This window comes from Lutra lutra, chromosome 3, assembly GCF_902655055.1.
Source record: "Lutra lutra chromosome 3, mLutLut1.2, whole genome shotgun sequence".
In the NCBI taxonomy this organism is placed as follows: Eukaryota; Metazoa; Chordata; class Mammalia; order Carnivora; family Mustelidae; genus Lutra; species Lutra lutra.
In genome coordinates, this window is record NC_062280.1 from 182,896,657 (window position 1) to 182,910,708 (window position 14,052).

General features: G+C 38.1%; 1 protein-coding gene across 2 annotated transcripts in view; it reads left to right on the forward strand.

The window, feature by feature from the left end:
- The window catches only part of GPC5 (glypican 5), a 1,410,504-nt gene that overhangs the window by 342,895 nt on the left and 1,053,557 nt on the right, over positions 1-14,052 (forward strand). For both annotated transcript variants that reach the window (XM_047720231.1, XM_047720232.1), the window contains exon 5: positions 13,398-13,523. In XM_047720231.1, coding sequence (XP_047576187.1) covers positions 13,398-13,523 — 126 coding nt within the window. The remainder of the gene's footprint in view (positions 1-13,397; positions 13,524-14,052) is intronic.

Genomic DNA, 14,052 nt, shown 5'->3' on the forward strand with positions numbered 1-14,052 from the left:
TATTGAAAATCATAGAAAGCAGATTTGTATAGTTATCCCTGGCTGCAATTAGAACTCTTAGTTGTTTGCTTAGATGAAGGTAGTGTTCTATGAGGGAGGGTGAGATTTGTTCTTAAATCTTTAAAGTTACGTTGTTGGTTCACAGTCCTTTGGTCCTCGAGTTAATTTGCAACATCTGTAATATTGACGTTCTCACCTTGAAGATAGTGTGAGTAGAAATAAGTCCTCCTCAAATTTCTCACTGCAAAAAGAATGAAAAATATACATATTTTTTTCCCAGCCATGGAAAGAATGACCTTTAAATTCGACAGTTTTTTCAAACGGATTCTCCAAAAACCTATCTCCCAGTAGCAGCTTGGCCAAATGAGCTAGAAGCTTTGCAGTAGTGTTTATAATTGTGACTGTAGGGTTTTCCAATTTATATGGCTCAAGATATCCCCCAACCGGGAAAAAAAAAAAAAAAATCAAACTGTGGAGTGAGATTCTTCCTGCCTAATATACTCGAGAATACGTTTTCTTTCTTGTTTTCCTCCTTACAAAAAGGGAATCCTTCATCCTTTTTCATTTGGAAAGTCAGTAAATATACGAAGTTGAAAACAAATTTCAAAATTAGCTCTCATTTTTTTTTTCCACTCAATTTTTGGAGAGGTAAGGAAGATTTAAAGTCATGTCATACTGAAATTGATGATTTTTGTAGGAATGCATAAAAACTCCTTAAGAATTTTTAGCAGAATCTATGGGGCCTGAATCAGGATGATGAGTGAGGCTTATTTCTTTTACTAAAGTAGCACAATTAATTGTGTGTAGAAGCATCATAGGTGCTCAGTCTTTAGCAAGAGTACTAAGCACTTTCTTCCACTTGGTTTTGCATAGCAAAAAGCATTTCCATCCGTTTAAATCTGTTAATGGCATTGGAAGGGTCTAAATGATGCCTATGGTCATATGGGAAAGCAGGAAATAGGATATTTTTATTTTTATCCTATTGTATGTTTAAGGAAAATGACAGAGCTGCCAATTCCTCCACAATTGTCCTCAAATTAAGAGAAATGTCTTTTTAAAGTAGATTATATCATTTGATGGAAGCACTGTTTTTCCTTCATTTTCTTTTGTTTTTGTTTTCACTTTCCATCTTTGCTCTCAGACACAAATGTATATCCACCGTTTCCAGGGCACGTCATGATCTCCGGAATTGTATGTGGGAGCTTTTACTTGGAAGTGCAACTGAAGGAAAGTTCAAAGGTAGTTTCAGGAGGATTCTTCTTTATTTAGGCCCATATTATAGACTTTCAGATCAAGGTTTCTTCTCAAAAACATGCTTCATTCTGTTTGATGACTTTGAAGATGAACAGGTCTAAGGTGCCCCTTTGGCTGTGTTGGTTTCACTCCCTTCCACAGGAATCCTGTTAGACATGCACACTGAGACTTTGGGGATCCCACAGATTGAGTAAACTCAAAGGATTTATAATGTTCATTGTATTTGATTTTTTCTACTTTTTCCAATGTAAGCTAAGCCTTGTATAAATAAACAGATGTATGAATGATCGTGATGGAAGGCAGGATCATTATAATTCCCATCACATGGACAACATTTTAAGTGTCATACTTGAGCAAAGGTAATTTTACATTACTCAGCTTTGATCAGTAATATCCTGTGGTACCCAAACTAACACCTGGGTTACATGTAACATTCAAGAGCAATTTCTTTTTAAAACGCGAATTACCAGAATAACGGGAATAAAATTGCAGATGAAAGTAATTCATTTACTCTGAACCCTTTTAATTATAGATTTTCTGACCTTGAAGCCCATCTTTATTCCAGAGCTCAGGAAGACCAGTATCTGCACTAGAGGCATACAGTACAGGGGATGTAAGCAAGAAAAATTTATACCAGACATAGAGTGTCCATCAGTCAGATAGATTGGTAGATAACAGTGACCACGAATAGAGGATTGAAATCACACACACAAAAAATTAAAAAACGCAAGAAGGAATGAGGAAGAAGCCCATTTGTTGGCAGACTATTAAAGGGATAGGTTTTTTTATTAGTTTTCTGTTCATGCTGAGAGAGGAAAATATTGTACAGAATATGTTCTCATATCCTCTAAGTCATGGAGCTTATAGTTAAAATATTATTAAGCATAGAAAATATTTTACTGCAAAAGAGAGTAACATTCAAGATTTGACCTGAAATGCTGAATCTCAAGATATACGTACTCAATGATGATTCTTAGTATTAAAGAAGTATACTAGAATTGTGAGATTTGCAAATATCTTTTGATTTAATCGTCTTATTGGTTTTGACCCAATCATGTCCTAGATTTTTTTTTCCTGTTGAAAAAGCAATAATATGCTTCCTGAAACCAGTAGAGCTGAACAAATAATTGCATATTTTTATTAAAATGAATAAAAATTGTGAGGTAGGAGAAATTATGTCTCACCTCTTTTGGGCTGGATGCGCAAATTTGTTTAAGTGTTGAACATGTGGTCTTGTGTTTATTTTTATAAATGAGTTAAGATCTTTGTTTGAAGTCCTTTTTAATGGAGAACAGTCAGTGCTTTTTGAGTACCTTTTTACAATATGGGAAAACGAGATGAGAGTTTTGAAGACCTAGTTTTGATATCAGGTTTAAATCACTCTTTAAAGGAGGATGCTTTCAGAAAGGGTGCTTTTTACTGAGACATTAAATGGCAATGTGTTGGGTTCGGAGCATTACAGAAAAGTGAGGAATAGAGGTGTCTCTATTAATTGTATCTATGACTGTGAATGTCCCACTCAGAACTGGTGTAAAATCGCTAGCACAGAGCGTTAAACATAGAGCCCATGTCAAAAAGAATCCTCTGTAGAGTATCTTAGGCTGTTGGCTTATCTCCAGAACTCCTTTGCATTTCTTCTTCCCATTCCTTCCCTTGGTGTTCCCCAACTTACTGCCCATCTAAACCCCTTCTGCTTTGTTGAGAAAGCACAGTAAATCATCTAAGGAAGGGAAATCATGTAACGTGAATAAGAAGACTTCCTATGAGGAGAAAAAAAAACCCTGGAATCCTTTAGTCAGGAAAAAAAAAAATCCTTCTCTTTGAGAATGGTGTGGATCTTTCGGCTACAGCTTCCATAACAAACAGTGGGTTCGAATGGGGTTCAGAGAGTACACTGTATGAGTTCCTCTTTTAGGAAAAATAGTTTTTTTTTTTCTTTTTGAGCAAATACAAGTGCCATGTGCTTATAACACATTTGTTACATTTTCATATAGTATTTTAAATTTGTTTCAAATTTACATTTGTGATAAATGGTGTCACACATTGCATTGCTTTCTCTGTGTCATATTCACCCTTTCTACCCATCTCTCTCATGTGTTGCAAAGTCTATGGAAAGGGGCCAGGAAACTAGATTTCAGTTCTCCCTCTAGCCAATCTGACTGTATAAATTTAATTACTTTCAAGCATTTACAGCATGGACGTTGTTGCTGTAGAACAGTAATTTAAATATTTTTCTGTTTTGAAGATTATAAAACTATTTTGCCAAATGGAATGACTTAGTTGGGAATAAGATAAACTTACTAAACACGGATTCAGAAACGCAAGAGAAAATAGTTCTTATCTGGAAACATGTAATTATAGATTTCCTCTGCCGAGCAGGAGACTGACATTTTAAATGTCTGCTGTTTGACAACTGTGGTCAGACATCTCTACAGGGTTGAGCCTGCTCATTAGTGCCACATTAACCTTAACTTTGCCTCAGGCCATTAACTAGCAAACTGCACATTTGACCTTTGTTCGACAGATATTTTCAAACAGTGTGGGAGGCACTGCTTTTAATTTAGGTTCTGTATTATTTGTGGACTGACTTTAGGGGGTAAAAAAAAAAAAATCAATACGTGTGATTAAATAAAGGAACGTGCAGTCTGAAACTTTCTGCAGAGGAAAGTTCCATTTGAAAATAAGATTCTTCTCCAATACTTTTCCAGATAACTAGTTTTGGTCAAAATTAGAAATCTCATTTACTTTGTGTTCAATGGGAAAAAGAAGAGAGGAAGTGACAGTTTATGAATGTTTTAAAATTGAGAGAAAGTCCTGCTAGATAAAGATATAAGGTCTAGAGGCGTGCCTTTTGAATACAGCTCTGTGTTCAGCAACATCTAGTGAAATGAAATGCGAAATCAAATGTAAAATCAGGGCCATATGCTTAAGTGAAAACAGCTCCCTAGGAGATCGGCAACATTTGAAACATGTGGTTGCCACTCTTTAAGCCAGACTTATGAGGATCATATCAGCCTTATTAATTAAAATGTAGATTAGCTTAGTGGAATCTTTTGATAGATTATGGTAGAGTTGCTATATTCAAATTATGGAATATTATACAGCTATATAAAAAAAAAGTAAGACCAAGACTTATTCATCTGAAATGGGTTCTTGATATATTGTCAAGTGAGAAAAGCCAATTGGGTTTATATGTACATAACTTGGTCCCAGTTTGGTTAAACCAAACTGTTACTTTGTCTTTTTTACCTCTGTCTATCCGTAGGTCTGCTTTTGGTTACTTGTTAGCGTGTACACAGAGGAACTGAAGAAAGTGTACCAGGCTGCTAACGTGGGTTACACCTCAGGAAGGAGGGATGGACACACTGTGGAGGCACAGATACTAACCACACCTCAGGAGGGAGGGATGGACACACTGTGGAGGCACAGATACTAACTTGTTCTTCGTGTGCCTTTTATTTATTGCACTGTTTATGAAAAGCTATGTTACTTTTATCATTAAAAAAGACTAAAGTCAATTATAATGGTCCGGCCAATCTGAAGCGTTGCTTGAATTGATAGTAGTAATGAGACCTTCCTGTATCAACCAAACTATAAATGACACTTCAGGGTGAGTTGCATTTCTTTTCATATATATATATATATATATATATTTTTTTTTTTTTTTTTTTTTTTTTTTTCCCTACCACGTGATGCATCAGGAGCCTTTTCCGGCACTGCTGGCCTCAAGGGCATGGGAAGGAATGAAGCACTAACTATGCTGGTCCATGTTTCTCCCTTGCCTTTAGTAAGCTCAGGGCAAACAAGGCTGCAAGCTATGAATGATCAATTGTGCTCCAGGCTTTTTCCTCTTTATGGTGCTGGCACAGTGGACAAAACTGCTCATTAGCCAGGGAGAAGAATTTGCCTTACTCCCTGCGTCCTGCACCAGACCTTTCAGACTGGTAGAAATATACAGATAAATTCTGTTTATAAACATAGTGCCTTCGAAGTGCGGATTTTGGCAGAAAGAAGTGATCTCTCTCTGTTTTCTGGTCTAACAATCTACTAATTGTGTTCTGTGAACAGGGTGATAATCTCTATAAGATTTTTAAAACGGAAAGAAATATTCTCCTATATAAAGATCCGTTCAGCTTTGGCTTCTCAGATATTCAATATCAGCCTGACATGGCTAAAGGATGGCATGTTTATTAATGAATTATTTAGTTAATTAATTAGTGGAACAAAGATGTCGAGGTCTGCTACAAATAAATTCCTGAGTAAATAACTTCTTGCTTTTCACATGTTTTTATTACCTTTTCTGACTTTTGCTTTTCCTTAACTTCAAAATAAAAGAATTGGACTAAATCGCAGGTGCTCAGCCCTGGCCACACATGTAGATCTTACTGGAAGCTTTCAGAAGCACTCAGATGCCCGGGTCCCACTCCAGGCCAGTCCATCTGAATGAGGGAGAATTCTAGGTGTATAGTTTAAATATTTCCTTGGCGATGATAACATGCATTTAGGACAGAGAGCCACTGGAACAGATGGTCTCCGGCTCTTTCTGTTTTTGTAACACAGTCTATCTGTGAGGTATTAATTATGATAGCCTTCTTACAGTACATTGTGACTAAATATTATTGTGTCCCCACACGTTAATTTCAGCAGCGCATGTACATAGACTCTGCCTGGGGCCTGTTCAGTCCCACATAGCTTGTGGTCCTGCTCTTTCGAGTTCTTCATTTTCTAACACAACACATGAGGAAGGTCTACTTTCTGCAGTCTAGGAATGAGTCCTCTAATTTCAAGTTTCCCAAGTCAACTGTATCCTTTAAGGACTTTAAATTATCGTTGTCATTTAAAAAATACATAACACTAAAAACTTCTAATTCTGGTGCGATTAAAAACTAAGACCACAGTTGGGACTAACTCAGGGAGAATTTGTCGAGAGCCTGTTGGATACCAAACTGTGACCCAAAGCCTGGGGATATGAAGAAGACATGGCTCCTGCCTTTATTGAACGGCTGCTCTAAGCAGGGAGGCAGACATGCAGACACAAGGATTACAGTATCTGAGAGCCAGGACTGCAACACAGAGGGCGAGGACTGTGTAAGAAACAAGGATGGGTAAATAAAACTGCACACGCAGGTCAGACAAGGACGCAGAGGGCAGGTGAGCTTTAAGCTAGACCTTGAAGGACGGGCAGAAGCCTGGGAGAATGATGGGGAGGAAAAGGCCATCTAGGGTTGGAGGAAATTGTGTGTGCTAAACTCAGAATCTTATCCTGTAAATATGGAGACATCTGCTAAGGGTGTGGTTTTGGCTGGCATGCGTGAGTGGAAGGTAGGGGACTTTAAGGATGCTAAGGGGTGGAGAGATTGTGTGCCATGGTAAAAAATTTTATCTAAATCACTAGGGTTTTAAAACGGTGAAGTGTTAGGCTGATTTCTTTTTTTTTTTTTTTTTAATTTTTTTAAGACTTTCTAAAAAATTTATTTGATAGAGATCACAAGTAGGCAGAGAGGCACACAGAGAGAGAGAGGAAGGGAAGCAGGCTCCCCGACGAGCAGAGAGCCCGACGCGGGGCTCTATCCCAGAACCCTGGGATCATGACCTGAACCGAAGGCAGAGGCTTTAACCCACTGAGCCATCCAGGTGCCCCTGTTAGGCTGATTTCTAAAGCCAGTTCTGGTTACAGCATGGGACACGCAGTGAAAGGAAGGCAGGAGGGCAAAACGCAACAGGGATGTCATTTGTTAAACTTCTGCAGGCCCAAATGAGAAAGTATTAATTTGTGCCTGGCCTGAACATATAGGCTTTGAATAAGTATTCTGACAAAGAATGTTTCTCTGTTTTTTTAAAAAACATTTTAAATATTTAAAAAATATTTTCTGTTACTGTCAATGTGTCTGAAGACAAAGGTGAACAACTAGACATATGTAACATAGCCCCTCAAGGATAATTAACTGGAACTTTGCATCTCCCTACATTCATTAGGCTCCTAGTTTTAACAGGCAAGGCTCTCATAACTGTAGAAAAATAATTGCATGGATATAGTCACCCTTCCAGCAAGTTAAATTTTGAATCATCCAAAGAGTACTATATTTTATTCATTGAGACTCTTCATGCAAAACTTAGAAAGGAAGCATGATGGTGTGTAGTAGTCCAAGCACTGGCCTGGGGACTGAAGTATGGATTCTTGTAATAGAAGCAGCATTAATTGGCTCTATGGCAGTAGATAAATCTTTTTTTTACCTCATGATAGCTACTCGTTTTCTTTATCCCCTTCTTTTCCCAATTCAATTTTTCTATATCCAGTGTTGATCCCTTGGCCCTCCGGGGCAATCACTTCTTGCAACAAACACTACTCTTAATTCCTGTGACCTAAAAACCTCCAAACACAGAATATAAAGTTCTGAAGCAGGATCTCCCCTCATATTTCTGTCTTCACAAACCAAAACTTTATCTTAACTTTCACAGACTGTCTTCAGTCCATTTTAGTCTTAGAGAACTTGCTCCAAAGCGAATCACTCTCTTTTCAGAAATTCTTCCTCTCTCCTCAGAATGTGTGAACTATCGATTTTTAGTTTTCTTTTTCTATCTTTTTATCAATTAAGAAAGGCTAAATTATGATACGTTAGCAAACAACCCCAACCTAACATTGGTTTAAAAGCGTTTTCCTTCACCTTTTAGTCTGTTCACCTTTTGACCAGCAGGGGGCACTGCTTAAGAGGCCCTGGATTTAAGCCTCAGAGTAACTAGGCAGCCTCCTCGTGACACATTGCCAGGCATCAGGGGAGAGAGAAACAGAAGCTGGCAAAACCACATTGGTTCTTAAAGCTTTAGCTTGAAGGGAATATATATCATTCTGCATATATTTAGAACCCAGAACAAGTCAGGTACTAAAGCTGGCTTCAGAGTGGATTTCTGCCTGGAACACGGAGAACTGGGATATTTAGGAACAAGTTAATGAACTTTGGCAAGCCCTTGCTTTGTCCTTCCCTTTCATACATAAATATTTTTAAGTCTCTTGCATATTCAGACAGACAGACAGACAGACACACACACACACACAAAAAACACTGCCGTAATGTTTGTCTTTGAGACTCTTAGTTTCTCACTCTCTCTTTGAGATGGATCGTACTGCAAATCTGAAGGCCAGTACTCTATTCCAAATGCTTTCATTATTGTATAGTTTGCTAGGGCTGCCATAACCAAATACCACAGACCAGGTGGCTTAAACAATAGACATCAATTTTCTCAGAGTTTGGAAGCTGGAAGTCCAAGATCAAGATGTTGGCAGGTTTGGTTTCTGCTGAGGTTTCTCTCTTGGGTTTGCAGATGGCTGCCTTCGCCCCAGTATGTCCTCACATGGCCTCTCCTCTGTGCCCATGCACCCCTACCCTCTCTTATTATTACTAGGACAGCAGTCCTATTGAATTAGGATCTATCCATATGACTTCATTTGAACTTATTTACCTTTTAAAGACCTTGTCTCAACATACAAATTGAGACAACTTGTATTGTCTCAACTAGGGTTTGAGTTCCATCTGAGGGATGGATCACATATAATGGGCATTTTCATTATTTTCAGTAACTCATAATGGCATTTTATACAGTGGGGAATCTCTCTAGGTTCAAATTCCCTTATTCTTTAATGTCCACAGCTCTTATCATTGAAGATTTTCTTCCTTTGCTCAATGTACTTCTGAGTTTCTTTGACTTTTTCTTTCTGCCTATTATTTGCCTGGGAGATTTCATCTACCTTCATGACTTTGGTCACCCCCTCTGGAGATAATGACTCTCACATTCACACACCCAATCCCCTGATGCCAAGGTTACATATTCAACAGCAAAGGTCCATGGTATTCATGGTTCTTGTACCAGTAGCTTCAATATCATCTGAGTGTTTCATTGAAGTGTAGAATCTTGGGTTCCACCCCAGAACTATTGAATTGAATCTGCATTTTGGCAAGATCTCCAGATGATGTTACACAGATTTGGTCTGAAAGTAGCATTGTACTTGATTGCTCTTTCTGTACATTCCAAAGAAATCACAAACCCCGAACATGTTGAGAGTAGACTTAATTATTAATTAGTGTTAACTCATTCATTAATTTAATTACTGATTATTGAGCTTACTATATGCCTTCACGACTGTTTTAAGATCTATATTGATGAGCAGAATCACACACACACACACACACACACACACACACACACACACACACACAAAAGCCCCTGCCTGCCTGAGTCTTTTATTCTAGACTGGGAGATGGATAAGAAACAGTAAAACATAATAATAAGTACGTGACATGCTAGACTAGACAGTGATATGTGCCACAGAAAGAGGAAAATGTTGAGCAGGAGAAGAGCAATCCTAAGTATAGTGTGGGACATTGAAAGCATTATATTTCCCTTCCTTTATTTCTTCTCTCAGTGAATAGTACTGAGATAATCATCCCCTCCGTCACCTCAGGGAGATTGAGAAAGACAATTAGGAGTTTTATTAAAACTTTTACTTTTACTGTCAAGTCTAGATTCCTAATGTCTTTCAAATCTAACACTTTTCATGATATTCACTGACAGGTGTTTTCTTCTCATCCTCATATTTTTTCCCTCTGAGTCTTGGTTATAGCCCACTAAGTGACCTCACTGACTTTCTATGTATTTCCACAACACTGTCATGAGGCCATCACTCGCCTGCTGGAAAACTTTTAATGCCTTCCATTGCCTTCTGAATAAAACTGAAACAGTTTTTGATGATCAATAAGGCTGATTACAAACTGGCCTCTTCCTACCTTTTAACTAAAGCTCTTATAAGCTCACTCCCCACTTGCTAAACTGCATATGAGTCTTTGAACACAATATTCTCTTTCCTCTTTAAGTTTGCTTATTGTTCCTCCTCTCTCTCTGCCTGCCTCTCTGCCTATTTGTGATCTCTGTCTGTCAAATAAATAAAATATTTTTAAAAAAAAAGTTTGCTTATTGTTTTTTGTTTGTTGTTGTTTGCTTTTTTTTTTTACATGAAACACTGAAATAGTATCTTGTTTATACAATTTCCTGATTCCTTCTCTGTCTTCAAAGGTGGCACTGTTAACACTGTGTTGTTATTGTGGGTTTTCACTAGATAGTGCATTCTTAGAAGGTAGGGACTGTCTTGTTGAGCTATAGTGCCAACACAGAGGTTGGTACTCAATAGTGTTTAGTAGTTTGTGACAAGTAACTGATAGCTGTTGCCTATAGAACGAGTGGAAATCTCTAAGGATATGATGCTTTCAGATGGAGCTCATGCAAAAGCTTGAAGGTCTGTTTGGGGAACAGCAAGTCTCTCACTTTGGTGGAAGCCCAAAGTATGGTTTGGGTTGCTGCCAAAATGGAAGTGAGAGGGTGCCTTATATGCCTTTCCAAGAAATTTGGATTTTATGCTGTAGAGAAGAGAGAGCCATTGATGGCTTTAAGCAAGTGAGTGACGTGGCCTGGGCATATCAGATTTGAATTTGAAGAGGTGGATTTCTTGGAGGATGAGGGGTGATTGTTAAGGAAGAGGTTAGAGGTATGCAGTCATTCCAGAGAGATGATAAGGGCTCAAGGAAGGCAGTGAGAGTAGCATTGGGAAAGAGGACTAGCCAAGAAAGATGTAGAGCTTTTCCCAATATGATCTGTTGGTTGTGAGGCACCATTCACCAAGATTGGAGGAGGAGGTTTGGGGTCCGTAAGAAATTCCCATTCAGTTTTATCCTGGCAATTTGGCGATCTCAGCATTCCAGTCATTTGTGCGAGGGCTGTTCATTTCTGGAAGAATCTTTGATGCCAAACAGGTGATCATTTATAGTGAACGGAATTCAGGACAGGAGTCACACATCTTTCCATTTATTAAACCCCACCCCTCTAGGAAGGAATCAGTTGGCTTCATCCATTATGTTTTAGTAGCTGCATCATGAGAACTGGTATTTGTTCATGCATTCCAGTTAGCAGGAATATGGCCCTCGTGGGACTTATTTTCTAGTTGATTGAAACTAACTTAAAGTATAAATAATTATAGGGGCGCCTGGGTGCCCCTATCAGTTAAGCGTCTGACTCCTGATTTCATCTCAGGTCATGATCTCAGGGACTTAAGATCGAACCTGGCATTGGGCACTGTGCTGGGCATGGAGCCTGCTTAAGATTCTTTCTCTCCCTCTCCCTCTGCCCCTCCTCCTAAAAAAAAGGTATAAATAAGTATAAGTGAGTGGTTACAGTATACTTTGGGGGGGGATTGAATATAAGTTAGAAGTCAGACTTATGCTTCCAGCAGTCCTGTTGTTATTACACGTCTAGTCAAGCTTTGCTAAAAATTTGGTGAAGTAGTCACCAAACATTTTCTGTGGAAGCTTCTGATCTCTCTGATTTCAGATGTTACATATTTGAAAATGACATTTATCCTTCCTATAGATTAGAAGTTACTTAAACTCCAGCCATTTCCACAAAGAGTTCTTTGGAAACCACGAAGAGAGAGAATTTTAAAATTAATAAAGTTGAGCATCAGTGCTGTCAAAGTAAGATTACTTTTTTTAAAATTTGCTCATTTCAGCTATAATTTAGAGCCACCCCTCCTCTTTGATCTCATTTTTAAAGAAGTTGTTTTTAAAATATCAGTCAGAATGCAGTTTTATAATTGCTGCATTTTAGCTCCTCAGCCTATGGAGTTCTGGTTTTCTTTCCTTCTCCAGACGTCCAGAGGACGTCTCTTCTGTATTAAGGTAGTGGCTTTTCATTTCATTATCCAAAACATTGGTTTATGTTACAAAAGTTCAGAAGTATAGTTTTTTGGACTTGGTTTTTTGAAATGTTAGAATTCAGATTCTTAGGACCTCAAAGCTTTGATTTTAAAACTTGAAATTTTGGCTTTTTAAAGTAAAAAGCAAACTACTTTCTTTGTTGAATTTTCCCTTCCCATAATTAATGGGGGAAAGAAATGTAGTATGAGAGGAGAGGGGAAAAAACAGTCCATGTATTAAATAATATTCCTTACAACAACTTTTATTTTCATGCTTCTTAAAACATGTTACATATTTGAGTTTTTTCTATTTTGAATGATGTAGGAAAGATGTTAGGGTTTGAAGTTAATAGCCAAGAAAAAATTCTTGAGATGTCTTTGGTGCAGAAGGGCGGTTTTATTAAAGCATGGGAACAGGACCCTTGAGCAGAAAGAGCTGCAGTGGGGTCATGAGGAGTGGCACATTATGTATTTTCAAGTTGGGAGGGAGTTAGGGAGAGCACGTAAGTCTCCCAAGTATTTTGGAAGCAAGGGTTCTAGGACCTTGAGGGGACTAGCTGTTGTTGGGAAAGTGCCATTTATTGCTGTCTAATAAAATCTGAGTCATGAAACCCTTCAGATGTATATCATATGCTTGGGGGATGATTGTGAACATGTATCTTGTTGGGTAGAGATAAAGGAAGTTTCCAAAGGAATTCTTATGTGTTAGAAGAGACTTAACAGGATCCTTGGGGTTGGGCTAAGATAGTCTGTTGCCCTTAGCAAAGTATTAACATAGAGGCAGTTGAGTCCCTAGAGGAAGGTCATTCTACCTGCATCAAGGACTTGTCAATGGGCTGTAGGTAGGGAGAAAATTTAATAATTTTTCTTCTGCCTCTACTTCCCACATCAATGGAGACATTTTATTTTAGCTTGTTATACACCAAAGAGAAGACCCAAATAGGAAAACCACCCAAGTTTAATAGACTTTTAATCAGTAAGCAATCGATTAGTTGTTAAAAGCCTCTGACATTTCTGTTCAGAAAAGTGAGTAGTTAATATTACTGTGATTTAGATGGCACAGCTAGCAAAGGCTTTTAGGGATACTACACATACTATGTAAAGTGGGGTGTGTGTGTGTGTGTGTGTGTGTATTCTTCACAACTTCTTGGACCTGAGTTATATAAAATTCATACCCTGTGAAAACTTGGACTCAAAAGAGTAAACTTGAGTACCAGCCTTCTTTCTTAAAAAAAAAAGTATAGTATTTATCTTGATTGTTAGAAAAGTATTGAGAATATCTAAAAAATAAGCAGTAAAATTTAAAAAGTTGCATTCTATATATCATTCATAACAAATTATGCCATTTATACCGGCATTTATTATGGTTGTTGGTTTTAATTGTTTTCTTTGTTTTCCCATTCAGAGAATTTATCAACAGCCTTCGACTGTACAGGACGTTCTACGGTGGCCTGGTTGATGAGCTTTGTGTTAATGAATTAGCCGCTGCTGATGGGCTGCCGTGCTGGAATGGGGAAGACATAGTAAAAAGGTATTTTATGTGTTGTGGTCTGCAAAAACGTCATGGCTCCTTTCATCCTTGTTTTCTTTTCCCAGGCCTTGAATGGACCACTTCAGTTTTAACTTTGCCCCACAGGTTAGACTCTATATCAATTTCTTCTCTTTAGTTGGTTAGAAATAAATTTGATCCTTTTTGGCATTTTGGAGATGCGATAGCATTTTTGTGGCATTTGAACATTCTGTCTTCCTTTCTACCTATTTCAGACTTACCAACAATCCACTTTTTCAGTAAGTATTAGTTACCTTCTGTCCAATCTGTCTTGCTTATCAAGTATCTTATTTCTTTTTCATTTAGCTTTATGAGTTTTAGAGAGTGAAGAAATTCAGTGAAATGGGAATACCTGTCCAAAGACTCATGGATATATGAATTTGAGTCTCAGCGGTGTTAATACGTCCCTCCTACAATTATCTCTTTGTGTGTGTGTGTGTGTGTGTGTGTGCACACGTGCGTGCCCACGTGTATGTGCGTGTGAACCTTTGTTAGAGTGGGGTTACATCCC